At 36.6% G+C, this 19,416-nt stretch overlaps 1 protein-coding gene and 2 pseudogenes across 2 annotated transcripts; 2 read left to right on the top strand and 1 right to left on the bottom strand.

Annotated features, from left to right (window-relative positions):
- Window positions 1–2,473: 2,473 nt before the first annotated feature.
- On the top strand, window positions 2,474–2,887 carry LOC104738215 (uncharacterized). Its single transcript, XM_010458421.1, has 2 exons — window positions 2,474–2,515; window positions 2,603–2,887. Exons 1-2 carry the CDS (start codon window positions 2,474–2,476, stop codon window positions 2,885–2,887), a joined length of 327 nt encoding a protein of 108 aa, XP_010456723.1.
- Window positions 2,888–5,632: 2,745 nt separating this feature from the next.
- LOC104738214 (uncharacterized) lies at window positions 5,633–6,777 on the bottom strand (annotated as a pseudogene).
- Window positions 6,778–12,428: 5,651 nt separating this feature from the next.
- On the top strand, window positions 12,429–14,777 carry LOC104738211 (uncharacterized; annotated as a pseudogene). The gene is made up of 6 exons (XR_015578864.1): window positions 12,429–12,603; window positions 12,700–12,782; window positions 12,876–13,213; window positions 13,568–13,841; window positions 13,931–14,032; window positions 14,099–14,777. The product of XR_015578864.1 is annotated as an uncharacterized LOC104738211 (transcript).
- Window positions 14,778–19,416: the final 4,639 nt, after the last annotated feature.

Genomic DNA, 19,416 nt, shown 5'->3' with positions numbered 1-19,416 from the left:
ACATATATATAGATATAAAACATAATAATTTAATTATATGTAATTTAAAAATCAAAAATAAATATTAAAACAAAATGTATATAATTTTAAGCGGGTTAGGCGGTCATCTAGGCGTCTGCTGAGCGCCTAGCGCCTAGACGGCGCCTAAGCGGCCGCCTAGACCGCTTTCTTGAACACTACTTGTGACAGATTTTTTGTTTCATGGACACAGTTTTTTGGTTATGAAAGTTTTTTTAAAGTATATAGTTACAATTTTTTTTGAACTAAATAATGACGGACTTGTTTCATAGTTCCAGATTTTTTTTAACTAAATAATGGCAGACTTGTTCATGTGGGAATATGTTCAGCTATATTAGACAGACTTATTATAGGTGTGACAGACTTTTCATTTTAATTTCCATATATGTCACGTAGACATTAAATTCTTAGGGTTTTGCATATTTTTTCGCCATCTTAGAAAGGCACGACGGCACCCCTATACTCATTGAACATTGTTTTTTCTTTTTGGATTCACGGTAAATTATAACTTCTTCTCTCCTTTTGCGATCTTCTAAACGAGTTTTTGATTTGTTGGGTTTCGCATGGATCACGTCATTGTGGTATGTGGCAAATGGATCTATGATGAAGCCAAGTGGTTGTTTGTTGTTGATAATAAGAGAGGTTGTCGAATTCTAGACTGTAACAAGCAAACGAGTTACGATGATTGTATCCAAATGGTGTATGAAGATTACAGTTTGGATGAGAAAGTATATGATATTAGGTTGAGCTACAAGATTTCGAAGGTGTTTTTAAAGAAATTACCAAGTGATACACCACCAGTATTTATCACCAACTCTCGACAGTTTCACGGTTTTGTAAGGCAATTGAAGAGCGACACCCTTCGACTTTGTGTTGAAGTGACGAATAAAGTTAGGATTGGATCAAGAAAACAAGCCAGAGATGATAATTTTTTGGTTGAAGGAGATACTGAATTGGCTGACGAAGACATTAGTAAAGAAGATTCAGAAGTTGACAATGGAGAAATGAGATTTGATTACTGTGATGATTCTGACGGAACAGATTCTGATGTTGAAAAATTTTAGCTTGTATGGGATTCCACCAGAAGAAGAAGAAAAACCTACTGCTATTTAACCAAATAAGAAGACGAGTTCAAAAGGAATATGATAATTATGCAAAGTTGGAGTTGTCTTCTATGAATTTGGTTGTTGGTCAATGTTATGAAACAAAGGAGCATTTGGAAACACAATTGCAGATACTAACCGTAGTAGAGAAGTTCAATTTTTTTGTTTATAAATTGACACATCTTTGCTAATTGTCAAGTACTGGGTAAAAGGATGTAAGTGGAGGGTGAGAGCTACAACATTAAAAGACAATCCAAAGTTCCATGTGCGTGTGTTTATTTCACAACATACATGTTCAGTGACAGAGCGTTCTTCACGTGCCCGACAAGCAAATCATAAGATTCTTGGAGCGTTGTACAAGGATTACGTTGGTGGATTTGGGCCCAAGGTATTACTAATGCACGTTGCAGAAAAGTTAAATAACCGCTTTCGGATCAGGGTACATTGCTTGGTTAATATTTAATATTTTTAACACAGTTTTAGTTTTTATAACCTTATCCTTAATAATTTATTTTGCATAGATGGAAATTGGAAGGCGTATTGCACACTACGACATGCTCGTCAATTGGTTAGGGGCAGTCTAGAGAGTGGTTATTTGCAGCTAAATACTTACTTGTACATGTCAAAGAGGGAAAATCCAGGAACATATACGCATCTTGAACTTGATGAAGCTGATAGATTTAAGTACTTGTTTTTAGCATTTGGTGCAAGCTTGAATGGATTTCCATTCATGAGATAAGTGTTGGTTGTTGATGGTACATTTTTACAAGAAAAATACAAAGGGACACTTCTGACGACAACAACTCAAGATGACAATTTTCATGATATTTCCAATAGCGTTTGCTATGGTTGATACAGAAAATGATGAATCATGGGACTGATTTTTCAAGCAACTCTGATGTGTGATACCAGATGACGAAAGTCTTGCCATAATTTCTGATAGGCACAAATCTATTGGAAAAGCAGTTTAGGAGTTTTATCCAAAGTCAAGCCGAGGAATATGTACATACCATTTGTACAAAAATATATTGGTTCGATTTCAAGGTCAAGAAGCATTTGGTTTGGTTAAGAAGGTGACGAATGCTTTCAGACTAGTTGATTTTCAGACCATCTTTGATCAGATTGAAGCTTTGAATCCTAAACTTCATAATTACCTAGTACAAGCTGATGTGCGACTGTGGACACGTGTACAATTCCTTGGTGATAGGTACAACTTGCTTACTAGCAACATTGCAGGATCAATGAATAAGGTAATGTCACACGCTAGAAGTTATCCTATTGTGGAACTGTTAGAAACAATTAGGTCCATGATGACTAGATGGTTTTCAGATCGAAGGAATGATGCATTAAAAATGACAACATCTCTAACACGTGGTGTCGAGAAAGTTCTACAGGTATATTTTCTCATCTTATTGATCATTCACTGCTAATAGAGTCATGTATATATGTTAAACTAATAATATTTTTTTGTTGTTTTAAAGAGTCTTGTAAAGTATGCTAAGGTACCTACTGTTCAAGATATTGATGCTAATCAAGTACAAGTTACAGGTGGATCATCTCTCCACGTTGTAAATTTGAAATATAAAAGGTGTACATGTTGCAGGTTTGACTTGGAGAAGTTGCCTTTTGCACACGCGATTGCGGCTTGTGAAAAGAGGAAAATATCTCGAATATCGATGTGTCATCTCTATTTTCGTAGGAGTTACTTGTGTGATTCCTATGCAACTGCCATCATGCCAAGAGATTTTGCTACACCAGTTCCTTAACAAGTTGTGAGCAAGGTTTCTTTACCACCGATACCTAAAAACGGACCTGGAAAGCCAAAGAATTCAAGAATGAAGTCTGCATTGGAGATTGCGATGGAAAAGAAAAAGCCAAGAAAATAATACACTTGTGGTAAGTGCAATCAAGTAGGACATAATCAAAAGACATGTAATAACTAGAGTTTCAGTTTCAGTTTTAATCGAAACAATTAGTTTCTACAATCACTCTTGATTTTTTTTAAATTTGACAATCTCATTGTTTAGAGGAAAACATTGTTTAGAGGGCATAATCATTAGAAATGATACAAGTACACATATACAAGTTCAACAATCGTTAAACTATATTGTATGAAATGAACCCATAAAAAAACAAGTGACACGTTCACGTGAAGGACTAAAACCAAAGGAAAAAAATAAGAGATAAGTACACACATATAAGTCTACAAAAACACAAACTATCCCTCACTCATCAATGAAGTGAGAGATTCATCAATGAGGTGAGGTATTACAAAATCTTTAGCATGAGGCAAAGTGTTAGAAATATGATGACCGAGACCCTCACCAACTTCATCAAATAACTCATATGCAAGTTTTATCTGAATCTCCGGGATGTTCCTATCGTATATTCCATCAAATTTTATCCCAAGGGCCAAGCATTCAATGTACTTTAGAGCAAACACACCACAATCATCTGGATCTTCATTCAATGTTAAATCTTGTGTCACTCGTTTCACCTCTAGCATGACATAGCTCTTCTTACGAACCTGTGGAGGAATTGCTTGGCTTAACAATGCAGGGATCATTCGCCTAAGTGCAATGCATTCTTTAACCAAATCAAAATCCTTCACCAAGGTTGGAATGCTATCATACACGTATATCGTTTTAGCTAGCAAGTCAATATCCAGATCCACCCAATGATAGTGGTTGACAAAAAGGCAAGCGTATAAATGATCAACATGAATGTGCCACTTCTTGTTTGTATGCGAGTCAACAGGAGCTCTACAACTGAAGTGCTCCAAGTACATGTCTCTGAACAAGAAATTTCTTCGTGAAAGTGCAAACTGGTCGTAATCTTTCAATAGTGATGAGAGTATATCTTGATCCAAGAAGGCTATGCATTGGTTAGGGTACTGAGAAGGATCACGAATGAACCTTTTGCGGAACATAGTCATGGCAGCGCCCATGTGCTACATTACAAGCAAAGCCACATTAGAAATGACCATAACATCACTAATATGTATTTAAAAAATACAAAAAAAACTGCCAATCAAAACAAATATGTATATACTTACATAGTCTTTCAACCATCCATAATTAAAACTAGGCCAATCCAATCTTGGTGTCATAATCTGCCAATAAAATCTAACATCTGGATTTCCAGTTTGCAAAGGTGCCTCCCTGTAAAAATGTTTACATCATAAGGCTAATGAGTACTAATAGGAAATAAAAAAACATAATGTAATTATCATAAGGATAATACTTACTCATCAAGCTTCAGGAAATCCATAAGTTTCTGTAACTTATCATCTTCAGCTGACTTAAAATGATCATAAGACACATTGGAAGAGATTACTCGTTTCGTAGTAGAGTTACCAACATATGGATACTTTTGAGATTTCACCAATTGTGACACTCGTTTTGCTTGTGTCGTATCTCCATCCAAATTTTTAAACGCCTCTCCAAGAGATGTCAATGTTGCATCAAGACTTTTACTGACAAACTGTTGTTGAGGATCATCTCATGTATCTTCAGAACCGGAAGCCATTTTAGTATCAAGAGCAACAACTTTTTCAGAAATATCTTCAAGTTCATCAATGGCAACAGCTGGCCTCTTTCCCTTCTTATATTCTCCCACAGCTTCCGGCTTCTCATTCTTGCGACTAAGTGTCTTTCAAACATTACCCACAATATTCTTCTGATGATCTTTAGTAAAAAATTCTTCTCACATAAAGGAAGATCAGCAGATATTTATGAATCTGCCTTCTTATTTTTATTACTCACAGTGTAAACCTTCTTCACCACTCGAGGGACTGGAAATTCTTCATTCGAAGTTTATTTCATTCTACCATCCAAGACTGCAAAATATGAATAAGTTAGATGACAAAGAAAATCATATTACAATATCGAAAAAATTGAACAAAACAAAATTACAAACCGAAATATAACTTACTGGTTGTTCACTATGTGCCTCATCCTCTTCATTGTTGTTTGTAGTTGAATCATTTGGGACAACAGTGAGTTTTAACTCTTTCATTCCTTTCAAATCTACCTCCACCATTTTAAATCATATCACTAAGCTTCTCATCTAAGACACCCATTCGCTTCTCAACAAAAGATTCGAATTTTCCTTCTAAAGCATCTATTCTACTGATTATATTCTTACCCAAGTCGGAAATTGTCCCACTCATTTTTTCTATCATCTTCCAAATATCCAACAAGCCTTTTCTCTCATCTTCGACATCCTGCAATCATTTTGATGTAACTAAATTCATATAGTTTTCTAGCGCTTAATATGAAAATGAATAACTAACTATGATGAATATGAAAATGAATATATAACTATGATGAATATGCAAATGAATAAATAACTATGATGAATATGCAAATGAATATATAACTAACCTCCATATGTTCCTTGCCTTTCTTTTCCTTCTTCTTTACATATTTTTCTCCTTCTTCATCAATTGAAAAATCAGCTTTCATTTTCAATTTCTTATCACTGCTTCGACTCTCACCATTCTCATTTTCTTAAGCTTTTCGTTTTTTTCTTCCCATGCTCACTGATTTCTCAACTCTCCAAACATCTGAAGGTAAGCAATCATGGACAATATCAGTAATCAAGTTCTCTAGTGCCGGATCCTTATTCTCCACGTCGTCACTCCATTTAGGATACATATTTTCTTTCGAAACATGAATCATGTGCCTTACACGCACCTACATACAACGTAGAATCAACATATTAGTGTTCCTATTCACATCGAAAAAACAAAACTGAGGCAAACTTAAAAACAAATGGTGTAATAATTAATTTCGAAAACTAACTTGTCCATGTGTAGCCATCTCATTCTTTATGAATTCATCAATCTTGATACCTTTCCTTGTTGATTGCCAATCAAGTAGTGGAAAACCATTACTTGAAGACCTTCTCAGCCCATAAAGTTCTCCAATGCCAGGCACACTCTCATACAACAAAATCAACAAAGCATGAACACATCCTTGTACCGTGTAAGAGTCTTTATCTAGGTCAACAATCTTAACTGAATTAACTAAGCAAGTAAAAGCCACTCGCCCCAAGGATGTTTTTCGAAAACATCTGGATCAAAAACCCTTTTAGCACTTGAAAGAGGGATTCTAGAGCCGTGATGTATGCCATGTACTGCAACAGCATCAACCTACCAACCATCATCCTTTTTTCTGGAGTCCATGTCTTGCTAAAATCCATCACTTTCTCCAACTCAGTATACTTTGGACCGTCTGAAGTTGTTGGTATTATCATTTCGCTCCAGAACTCATGATGATCAACATCTAAGTTCTCCGACGAATCAATTGGATCACAGTTTAAGCCCATTATTTCAGCAAACTCATTTAACGAAAATCTGATAGGTCTACCATCAATCAACGACCATACCTCATGAGAATTGTTCACGGCTAGCTGATGTGTAAGGATATAATGAACTTTTGCGGCAGACCATGTATATCATAGTTCAACAAACTTAATAAATACTCCAAGATTTGCTATTCCAAATTCTTGAAAAGGAAGGAGATGTAACAATAAAACATGGAACTCAATCCAGGGAGAACCGACGAGCTGCTACGAAAGGAATGCATACTTCAAATTTCTGTCTAAATCCTGCAGGTGACACCCCATCCGCCTGCACACTCTTTGACTCCATTGTCAGTTTGTGCATGCCCGTGATTGTTAGTGATAGCATCGAGTTACCTTTCGAAGATGTTATAGATTATAGAAAGTTTTTGATTTTTCTTAAGGCAAATGCAGCTATGCAGCCTGGATTTCTGGTTCAGATGCTGAGGAAGATAAAAACGAAGAAGATCCTGGAGTATCAGAGAGAGATGAGATTGGTACCTTCTCCTTCTTTTCAACCTCTGACCTCTTCAAATATTTGATTCTCTTAGGAATATTTCTCATACCCGAATGATGCAATGCACACAGGTAACACGGTATTTTGACTATGATAACCCAAATGGAGCAGTGAAGGAAATTTGGCGTCAAGTCTCCCAGAAGTTACCGCTCATCAAGCTAATGAGTAACTGCAACAGAAGCCTCGTCCTAAGAAACTTAACCGAACCAAAATGCTCATGTCTATGCACAAACCAAACCGGTCTTATCACTTCCATTTAAGCCAATCTCTTTGTCTACTGAAAGAGACCTTTTGGGTTGTGGAGGATCTTGAACTCTCTCCATCTCAACTTCTTGACCACCGAGACTTACACAATCATTATTTTCCTCCCCTGGCTCAGCTTCTCCGGTGAGAAAGACAAGAGCATACGCATGGCAATAGATTCATATGGAAGAAATGTTTGAAATCATTCTTCTACTGTAGATTCCATTAGTTTTCTTGTTCTTGAAAGTGTCACATTCTATACGGACCCAACTACCATTCTATCTTACTATATGTACTCAATTGGTGACAGCTTGTCCTGTGGGAAGGTTGTTAAAGGGTGGGGACCAGGGTTCGAAGAACGCCTGGCGCACCAATAACCTACTGGTGGATTGCTATATCCACAATGATGGGTTAGGATCGATGCCCTGCAGGGCCTGCTTGGGGTTCGTTTGGGCGGCTAGCGGGGAGGCTAGCAGGGTCCACGGACGGTCCGTTGGGGCGGCTAGCGGGGGGCTAGTTGGGTCCGCGGGACGGGTTGTCACAATAAAAATTGACCCGTCCGTGGACCCCGCTAGCCCCCCTCTAGCCGCCTCAATGGACCCCAAGCTGGCCCTACAAGGCATCGATCCTAACCCCTCACTGCGGACATTCAAATCCACCAGTAGGTTATTGGTGCGCCAGGCGTTTCTAGAACCCTGGTCCCCACCCTTTAACAACCTTCCCACTGGACAAGCTATCACCAATTGATCCATGCAGATGAGAAGGCAAAACCATCTCAAAAGAAACAGTCGGAAGTAAGCATCATTAAGCGATAATTTGCTAAAATTGCTACCCCAACGCAAAAGAAATAAAGAAACCAAACACTGGAGAAGCTAGTCGGTGCTAGACGAGAGCCGACCATTACCGCTATGGGAAGTAGAAGATGTCAGGCGTTTAACCGGATAAACACTGGACGACAGAATAGAACAACAGAGTAGAACGGCGAAATAGAACGACAAGGAAAGGAAAATGCCAGATTAACTCCGGCAGCAAATTGAAACAAACGCTTTCTCTCTGCTCTCAAAAAATTTGAAAGAGAGCATTTTGCATAAGTCTATCACAGTCTAGTATACTGTATCTGTAGTAAGTCTAACAAAATATGAGGTATTCTAGTAAGACTTAAGATTAATCGACCATAATAAGCAATAACTCTACTGCATTTTATAAGTCTACCGGTATATTATTATAAATCTATCATATAAAGCTATTAACTATATAAGTAGACCAAAACAATCTATTAACATTTTAAATCTGTCAATTATAACTGTCACAACAGGTAATAAATCTACCAAAAATATCTTCGCTATCAATAAAATCTATCATCAAACACAATTAATCTAACAAGTTAATCTACCGAGAACATAAATCTACCTACTTAATCTATCTTGCCAAAAAGTCTATCATCACTACAACTAGATCTACCAACTTAACTTACCGTTAACATGTACTCTATCAACTAAATCTACCAACTTTATCTATCATTGTAATTTATCTGATTACTCTACCATCACATGAGTCACAGATATTGTTCCACTTCTCAATATTTTTTTACTTTTCGTAATGGCATTTTTAGTAATAACGTTTTTGTGTACACTTAGTTATAGGGGTACAACGGGTTTAAAAATATTAGTTTCCAACCTTTTGGTACTAGTTTAGTAATAAGTAAGCTTTTATGTAATATTATAGTAACTCTGCCAAAAATAAAATATCGAAATATAATATTAAAAAATATTTATAAAATATAATGAATAAAATATGATATTGTAATAAAAAATATTGCCAAAAAATATATTATATAAAATCTTATTTTAAATGATTATAAAAATATTATAATGTATAAAACTATAATTTAAATATATGAAGTTTAAAAATATTTCTAATAAATATGGTTTATAAAATATATGATCTATAAAAATATGATGTACGAAAATTATTTAAAAAATACTGATGTAGAAAAATATGATTTTTTGGAAGCCAAAAAAAACTGTCATAATATAAAACAAAAAATGTTGTCACTATATTTACATCTATTAAATCTGTTATCAAATAAATCTACCATAACATATGGTCTTCACGTATGTCATTTTAGCATTGTTTTAAGAATGTTAACAAATCTGTTATCATACGATAGATTTATGGATAAATTAAAAAATTTGTCATAACTTAAAACAAATCTGTTATCACTAAATGTCAATGGGATCCTTTATCGCCATATTTGTTTATTCTTTGCACTGAAGTGTTGATTGCTAAAATTAAGATGACAAAACAGGAGGAAAAAAATAACAGGAAGCAAATTAGCCCGCTATTGTCCCTCTATTTTGCATCTCTTGTTTGCAGATGATAGTCTTTTCTTTTGCAAAGCGGAGGAGACAGAGAGCAAAACAGTCATGGAAGTTATTGAGAATTACGGTAAAGCTTCAGGAAAAGAGGTTAACTTAGACAAATCCTCAATCATTTTTGGCAAAAAAGTTACAAATCAAACTAAAGCTCAATTAAAAACGGTCATAGGTATTTCAAAAGAAGGAGGTATGGGTACCTATCTGGGCATTCCAGAAAATCTTGAGGGCTCAAGAAATAAGGTATTTAGTTATGTTCGTGATCGTTTGGATGATCGGGTAAATGGTTGGTCAGTGAAATACTTGACAAAAAGGGGAAGGAAATACTGATTAAATCAGTTGATTTGGCTCTTCCAACCCATGTTATGTCATGTTTTAAACTCCCTCAGGATTTGACGTCTAAGCTAACGAGTGCCATTTCCAAATTTTGGTGGAGTTCGAATGATAATGCTCGAGGATTACATTGGAGGATTACATTGGATTGTGTGGGATAAAAGTGAAGGAGGGTTGGATTTTCGGGGTCTGGACCAATTTTGTGACACGATGCTGGCGAAGCAATATTGGCGCTTGATTCAATATCCAAACTCCCTACTGGCTCGCGTGATGCAGGGTCGGTATTTTCGGAATAAATGCCCTTTATTGGCCAAAAAACAATATTCACCATATTTTGGTTAGAAGAGTATTTTTGTAACAAAATATTTGGTGAAAAGAGGGATGCGGTCGACGATTGGATCGGGATGTAATGTTTCAGTGTGGAGGGATCCTTGGATACCTAATCAGCACCCCCGACCAGCTAATGGTAGGGGACGATTATTGCATCCAAATTTAATGGTAAACCATTTAATTAACCCAATTACTAAAGAGTGGCATTTATCTATCCTCCAGTAGTTTATGGATCCATTGGACATAGACCTTATTCGGATTTTAGCGGAAAGCACATCTTTTAAACCTGATTGACTGAGTTGGCACTTCTCAAAATCTGGTAAATTCTCTGTTAAATCCGGGTATCGGTTAGCAAGAGAGATGGTTGAGGAAATTGAGCATGGCCCGACATGTACAACTCTTAGAGCTCATGTTTGGAAACTTAAAATTGTACCGAAAGTGAAACACTTTCTATGGCAAGTGGCATCCGGATCACTCCCTGTTCTGGACCGGCTTGTTCACAAAGGAGTATAGTGCGACCCCCCAATGTAAGAGGTGTGATTCTGGTTTTGAAACAATTAATCATGCACATTTTGAATGCCCTCGGTCGCGAGAAGTTTGGGATTTAGTTCCGGCTTTGGCTATGCATGGGGAATTCCCTTATGCATTGGTATTTACAAATTTAGACTTTATGTTCTGGAGGGGAGCTCCTTCTCTGGGAGATCCGGACAAATTTCAACAGCTTCCATGGATTATGGTCAATATGGAAGGCAAGAAATAAAAAAGTTTTCCAAAGTATACTAGTAGAGACAAAAGATGTTTTAGATCAGGCTTTGGGTGATAAATTTGCATGGGAGGAGGCACTTTCATTTTCGGCGGTTTCATTGAATCCTTCCCCACCTCTGGTCGATCGTGGTCGACTGCCTCGTTGTCAGATTGATGATTCTTGGAAAGCATCTGATGTTTATTCGGGCTTGGGATGGTGGTGCTGCAATGGTGAAGAACAAACTATTTTGTTGGGAGCCAAGTCCCTTCGACGGAGCCCATCTCCACTACATTCCGAGTTAGCTGCTTTGATGGGGGCTATGGAGTGCATTATGTCAGGCGGACTCTTTTCTCAGTGCTTTGGGACGGATTGTGCTGAAGTAGTCGTGATGGTACATGCCCCTGAAGACTGGCCAGCGTTTTCTCACTTGCTTGATGAATTCAACCTACTAAGGGAATCGTTTCCACTTTTCTCCCTTTCTTGGATTCCACGTGCGTCAAATTTACAGGCAGATTGTCTTGCCCGCGCTTCGCGTTTTCTTATCTCTGAAATCTCTTTTGTAAACTATTTTCCTCCGGTTTGGGCTACCAACCGTGAGATATTATTTTACTTTAATGTTTGGTTGACAAAAAAATATCATGACAGATTTTTAACAAAAATATAAATAAATTTGAAGTAACTGTTAAAAATAATTGTGCTAGACATTATATCAAATTTATTATATATTATGAAAGTATGTGGTGTCTTTACAAATAAATGTGTCATGAAAAATAAATCCGTCATTAATTATTAATTTGTCGTAACTATCTACAAAAAATGTATCGTCCAAAATAAGTTTGTCGTAAAAAATTCTATCATGCAAAAATAAATCTGTTGTGCAAAAAAAATTATGCCTGTACACAAACCAATTTATCACAACTAGTCCTACAGAATTTTGAAAATATTTTAAATTTTTTAAAAAACGCTGGGAGGGTAAATTTGACTTCCATTTTTTTCCTAACAAAGCAAAAAAATGTATTTTAGACAAGAAAATAACTCAATTAACCCTCACATTTTATGTGTTAGTTTAGTTATTAACCTCTTAAAAAAATACGAAAACTCTCAACCATTTTTCATTTTGATTTATCAATGCTTAATAAACTGGTCTATCTAGAAAATTTATTTGTTATGTAACAAACACAAACAACAAGGAAATTTTCCATTTAACTAAAAATTACTAGTAGATATGTATTAGCAATACATATCTAAAAATACATCTTTTTCTTCTTCTTTTGACCGAAAGAAAAGGAGATACTAATCAGTGGTTGATAGAAAATTGGTGTCTCGTCCGTTAGATTTGAGAAAAGAGAAACTTAGACCACAAGCTTCTTTGTGGTGACATTAATTATGCCTAGCCTTAGTGTGTTGTATGATCATTGATGGCTTCACCGTACTCGTCAGACGATATCCATTCTCCGGTAAACTCGACAGCAGTTGCAGTAGACAAAGAGAAGCATAGTAATTACGCTATACGTTGGGCCATCGACCATCTCCTCAATATGATTCACAATCCAGTCATGATTCTTGTTCATGTTCGTCTCAAAGGCTCAAATCGTAGGCACCTTATCTACTCATCATTTTTCGTGTAATCTTGAATATTTTTTCGGAATTAGTAGTTTCAATGTTCAAGATTTTGAATGAAATTTGCAGATGGAGGTAATGCAGCCAACTTGAATAATGATGAACTAAACCATCTTTTCATTCCATACCGAGGATATTGTGCGCGTAAAGGGGTATAATACAGTCCTTCTTTCATCTTTCATACAAATTTTTTCAAGCATAAACATATTATGTTTTAATACCATATATGCACTCGATCTTAGTAGATTTCTATGAAGGAGGTTGTTCTAGATGATTCGGACGTTACAACAGCAATCTAGGAATATGTTAATAACAATCTGGTTAACAATCTTGTATTGGGAGCATCCTCGAAGAACACCTTCGCTAGGTCTTTTATGTTTAGTAAACCACATGAGGTGCAAGCTAACATAATGAAATCTACGCCTGAGTTTTGTTCGGTTTATGTCATTTCGAAAGGAGGAAAAATTCAGTCTTCCCGACCAGCGCAAAGACCTATCACCAATACGCTTGCCCCGCCTCGTATACCGTCTTCCGGCTTTCTAATCCAATCTTTATCGGATAGCGAGCAAGATCTTATACCTAGGTAGTGAACCAACCTTTTTGGTTCCTTGTATCAGTTTTCTTGCAAATTTTTTGCCAAACGTATTTACTTGATGTGTTAAACCATCTAGCGGTTTCAAATTAAATGCCCCAATCTCTATACATATATATAGATATATTTTGTTTATGTCACTCTAGGGATGATTGTTCTTTGATATTGCTAAGCTAATGAATGTACAAGACTAGATTTTTTCTGTCTGAAAAAGAAAAATGTGATGTCTAAAGTTCATGGAAACTGATTGCATTGTTTAAAACTTGTATGTTCTTATTAGGAAAGATGTAATATATATATATATATATAGTTATATAGTCTGATTATTTTCTTGAAACATTTTAGGGTCCAGCGTGGTGCAAGGAACAAACCAAATGAGACGGTTTATCCGCACAATCGTGCCGTCAACACAACGCCAAAAAGTTACAAAACCCCTATGGATTTCAACAACGGTTTTACCCAAGTTGCATTCCAAAGGAATCCAACGCTACAAAGTTCATTTTCTGATGAATCTGAAGTTGGAGGAAGCATGATGGGTTCCATTGATCTCTCTGCTCATAACAATGTAGATTATTATGGTGCATCGAGTTCCTCAGAGGAGTCGATTCCACAATCAACTGTACGTTTTCTTGATAGCTTCTTTTGATTTTAAGTTCAAGAGTTCAAGATTGAAAGGCTCTAAAACCATAATGTGATTGTTATTTGCAGAAAGATATTGAGGCTGAAATGAAAAGGCTAAAGCTTGAACTCAAGCAAACTATGGACATGTATAGCTCAGCTTGTAAAGAAGCACTAACTGCGAAAAGAAAGGTAGGTTTAAATTTAAGCAAGTTTAATTAATCTCATAATAATCATTTTGTACTCTCATTTTTACAGGTTGAGGTCTTAAGTTCCATAAGGCATCCTCACATGGTTCTTCTCCTTGGTGCATGTCCTGAATATGGATGCTTAGTTTATGAATATATGGAAAATGGTAGCTTAGAGGATAGACTCTTTCGTCGAGGAAACTCTCCTCCGATTTCGTGGAGGAAACGTTTCGAAATAGCCGCGGAGATCGCTACCGCACTCTCATTCCTACATCAAGCTAAGACAGAACCTTTAGTTCACCGCGACCTCAAACCAGCCAACATACTTCTAGACAGAAACTACGTGAGCAAGATCAGTGACGTTGGATTAGCCAGGTTGGTACCCGCAACGGTAGCTAATAACGTCACGCAATACCACATGACATCCGCGGCAGGGACGTGGTTCTACATAGACCCTGAGTACCAACAAACAGGAATGTTAACCACAAAATCAGATGTGTACTCATTGGGGATATTGCTACTTCAGATCATAACCGCAAGGCAACCCATGGGGCTGGCTCATCAGGTTTCGAGGGCTATAAGTAAAAGGAACATTCAAGGAGATGCTTGACCCGGTCGTACCTGATTGGCCTTTACAAGAGACTCAATCTTTTGCTACTCTATCGTTGAAATGTGCGGAGCTAAGAAAAAGAGATAGACCGGATCTAGGGAAGGATGTAGTTCCACATCTTATTAGGTTAAAAAAGTTTGGGAATGATGCTGATTTAGTTCGTGGTGATGAGAGACTAACAAATGGTTATGACAAAGATTAAACTTATGGTTTGTAATGTTCACAAAATGTAAAAATATATTGAACTTCATACAGTTAATACAGTCGCTCATGTTAGAATTTGAAACGATATGGATCTCTCATATTCGTCAGTCTTCACGAAGTTATGTTTTTTTTTTTTTTTCTCACAATTCTACCCTTTAAAAATACAATTATCTTATTGATGTTGATGTCAATTTTCAAGTCAAGAGATCAGTGTGAGATAATAACCGATGGAAGGCCAGAGTTTGTCTTTTTTTTTTTTTTTTGTTGGTAGGAAGGCCAGACATTGTCTTATGAAATGGTACAGTATAGTTAGGCCAGTGTAGTTAGGCCAGTATGAAATGGTACAGTATAGTTAGGCCAGACATTGTAAACAAATTAGTTCAAAAGGATTGACGAAGTTGTTGGATTTTTTTGAGGAATGAAAAAGATAATAAAACTACTGTGAGCATGATATCAAAGATGTGAGGTAGAATTCATTTTTTTTTGTTGTGACTGAGTAAAATTACATGATTAATGTATAACGAGTTGTAAATGTAATTAATAAAAAAACAAAAAAAATTCTTGGTAAAACTAAATAATAGATTTTCAAATGTTTAGGGTTACCAAAAACAAAACGATAAAACTAAATATAATATCTTTGACCAGTTAAAACTAAAGAAAATATCTGAATTCTACCCTATACATATCTGTCAAAATATAATTGAAATCTACTGTACATATATTAACATTGATTTCTTTGGATCTTCCACAAAGTCGTTTTTGATTCTGCATATCATTCAATCAACATGTCCAACACAAAAAACTGGCAGATTTAAAAATAACAAACTATGTAAACTGATGAAATTAATCAAATAATCTGCCGAGAGAGAGAGAGAGAGAGAGAGAGAGAGAGAGAGAGAGAGGGAGAGAGAGAGAGAATATAGGTTCTGAATTGAAACAATACGTAATAACATAATCATGACAAATCAGTTAATATTTTATCATGCTGATTAATATCTGAAAAATCAAAAAGAATGGATTCAAATCGAAGATATTAAAACCAAATCAAAATATAAAACTCTACAAAAAAAATGAAATGGTGTAGAGAGAGAGAGGGATAGAAAGAGGTGACAGATAGAGAGTAAGCACACATAGCTTCCAGCATGAAACCTTATGCAAGAAAGTCACCATTTGTGCTCACTCTCTTCTGTCACCATCAAATTCCTCAACACTCAAACCATCCCAATATATAACATTTCATATCACATACATCTATAAACCCTAGCGCTATCCCTTATTATCATGCCACTTTTAAAACTCAATGAATATTATATACGTATATACATAATAAAATATATATATATGTTCCATCATGAATGGAGGAACATTGCTCTAAATTCTTATAAGATATGTGTTTCTTTATATTTAGGTGTGGGAAGAAATGGAGACCCTGTTGTGGCCTTTTATAGCCAAGAAGGCGAGAGAGATCGAGAGAAATCCCAACAAATCCTATATTCTCTCTCTTCACCAATTATTTGATATAGATACTCTGCGAAGATAATGGAAGCAAAAAGATAATAAAGTTATTATTATTTTACATTAATATTGATATATTTCTTTTAATTTCCCATTAATATTCAGTCTTTATTTTTGGGTCAAATGATATAATGTAACCGACGCAATGCAGTCAACATTTCAAGATTTGCAGCCAGGCTGATCAATAATTCTGTTTCCATTTTCACCACAATTCAATGTCTAAAAAACCAATGATATCTGGACAAATATAATGAAAATGACAACAAAATTATATAGCAAAACCTACCATATATGTTTACCGTAAATACGCAAAACTTAAAGCATAAACTCTCAAATCTTTGGCAAAGTCTTGTCAAATTTTAAACCTCAGATCGTATTGTCTACTGAAATATATGTATAGTGGACTGGTGCTAGTGATGGGAATCTTTATTTAATGCAGCATGCTAACGAGCTAAGCACACAGAAAAAAATGTTCAATACTTGTCACGAGGAACGTTACAAAAAAAGGTTTGGTGCGGCGTGTGTCGAGGCTATTGTTCTATCAGACGAACCAGCCGGCACATTTTTATCGACATCTTTTTATTGTTGTAAAACACTTAGTGGACTCTATAGACCGGTCCGTTCACAGTCCATTAGGACATGACCTTACGGCCCATGTACGGTCTATCCTTGTACGGCCCATCAGCCATTGCTTTATGGTCCATGGCCTATTCTATGTCCTAGTCGGTTTATGGGCTTTAGCCTTTGTACACTACTATATATATACTTGTAAACCTCGACATTCATTAATAAGACTAAGAGATTTTCGTCCCCTAAACTCTCTAGTTTACAACACGTTATCAGCACGATAGCCTCTAAGGCCAGCTGAAAAAACCCTAACCCTAAAACCCTAAAGGCAGCCGCCGTTTCTCTCCTCCCTAAAACCCTAAAACCCTAATCGGCCGCCGCCTCTATCTCTTACCCTAAAACCCTAAAAACCGCCGCCCAATTCGGCGATCAGTTTCCGTCCGTGTACGCGGCCAGTCCGGAGTAAGTTCCTGTCCGGAGATCTCTCGGTGATAATCCAAAACTCTCGGCGATTACTCCTTGTTCGGAATCCATCATCGTCCGCGGTCCTGTTCCTGTTCGAAGATCGAGTTTTGTCCGAGTTATGTTCGAGTTCGAAACCAAGGCGTGTTCGTGATCGAAATTTTATTGAAGACTTGATCAAGGTTCAAGGTTCGCGGTTCCTGACGTTCGCAGTTCGCGGTTCCTGACGTTCGCAGTTCGCGGTTCCTGACGTTCGCAGTTCGCGGTTCCTGACGTTCGCAGTTCGCGGTTCCTGACGTTCGCAGTTCGCGGTTTCCTGACGATAGCAGTTCGCGGTTCCGGCCGAGAGCGGTACATAGGCGGTACGAGGATCTGTCCAAGAGCAGTCCGAGAGCAGTTCGAGAGTGGTACGAGGATTGGGTTGATAGCGGTTCTGATTGAGGTTCGTGAGTGAAATCTGAGGTCTTTAGCTCCCAGATCAAAACCAGTCAGACCCTAATTGGTGAAAGGTAAAATAAAGTCTAACCCTCTTAGAACCATATAATCGAATCTGAACCCTAACAGCTATTGAACCATAAAACATCCAAGTATACAAACAAACAAATCTTAAGAGTTCTATTCTTGTAAAACTTTAAAATCGGTTGCATAGGACTGTTAGATTGTTTGTGAATTGCACCAAAAGATATCAAGCTTGAATTTGGTTGATTGATTATTATTGCTTGATTGATTGTTGCATAAGAACCTAGAACTAAATTTGTTAGATTCATAAGATGTTAATCAAACTGTTCTAGGAGATTTAAAACTTGGTTGTTCATGCATCATAATGAAATCGAATTATGCATAGGGTATTAGAGAACCATAAATTGTATGAACCTTAAAATCGAATTGGATAGACTTGTTTTAGGATTGTTGAAATCGGATCCTTAAAACATAGAAACAATTTAGGATCAATTATAATATAAATTGTTCTTGTAAATTAAGAAAATTTTCAGATCCTAAAACTATGAAATTCGAAAATCATAGTTCTGTTCTAGGTTGCTAGAACTATCAGGATAACTTCCAAATTTAATTTGGTAATTATCCTAAAATTTAAATAAAATATTTCCTAAAACTTGTCTTAATCCTAAATTGAAAAGGAAAACTTAAGAAAAGGAAATCTTATCTAGAAAGAGGAAATTATTGCATGCATGCTAGTTCCTATCTAGGTTTGTTGTTCATGCATAATAAGCCACGAAATTGAGTATAATAAAGGCATGTTTCGGTCTCAAATACCGCATGACCTAAGTTCGAAATTATGAGTAAAGGCAAGGCATGTTTCGGTCTCAAATACCGCATGACCTAAGACTAAAATGATTCCATGGTTCGGTCTTAAACACCGCATGGCATGATCCAAATGAATTACATGGTTCGGTCTTAAAAACCGCATGATATAATCGGGTGCATGTTTTGTAAAATCAAAGTACCTATGTGAGTGTATTAAGGATGATAATGGTTGCACTAAAAGAATAAATGTAAGGCAATTTTGCATACACACCATCACCTTGCTGAGAGTCTCAAGGACCAAGTACCATACCATTGAGAATCTTATTGACCTTTGGACAGAGTTGAAAAACAATATGGACACCAATAGATGGTGCTCCTACCAAAGGCTCAATTCGAAAAACCTAAGGATCCAGGAATTCCAATCCATGGATGAGTATAACTCAGAGCTTTTAAGATTGTCTCAATCCTAAGGTTGTGTGGTACTGAAGTCACGGAGAGAGAGTTACTAGAGAAGACTTTGTCTACTTTTAGTACTCACAATATAGTATTTCAGCAACAGTACCGTGAAAATGAGCTGTTGATGAATAGTGCTATGAGACCTCCCGGTATAACCCCATTACCGGAAAAAGAGCCCAAGGAGACCAACTACGTCCACAGAAAAAGACACTATGGCCATGGTCGTGGTGGCAGAGGACGTGGTGGTCGTTGGGGCCAGGCAAGCCGTTTTGATGGTTACGGCCGTAGTGACCGTGGCCGCGGTGGTAGGG

This window comes from Camelina sativa, chromosome 13, assembly GCF_030686135.1.
Source record: "Camelina sativa cultivar CO46 ecotype springtype chromosome 13, ASM3068613v1".
Taxonomy (NCBI): Eukaryota; Viridiplantae; Streptophyta; class Magnoliopsida; order Brassicales; family Brassicaceae; genus Camelina; species Camelina sativa.
Note: the sequence above shows the minus strand (reverse complement) of the source record. Positions and strands in the feature narration are given on the sequence as shown.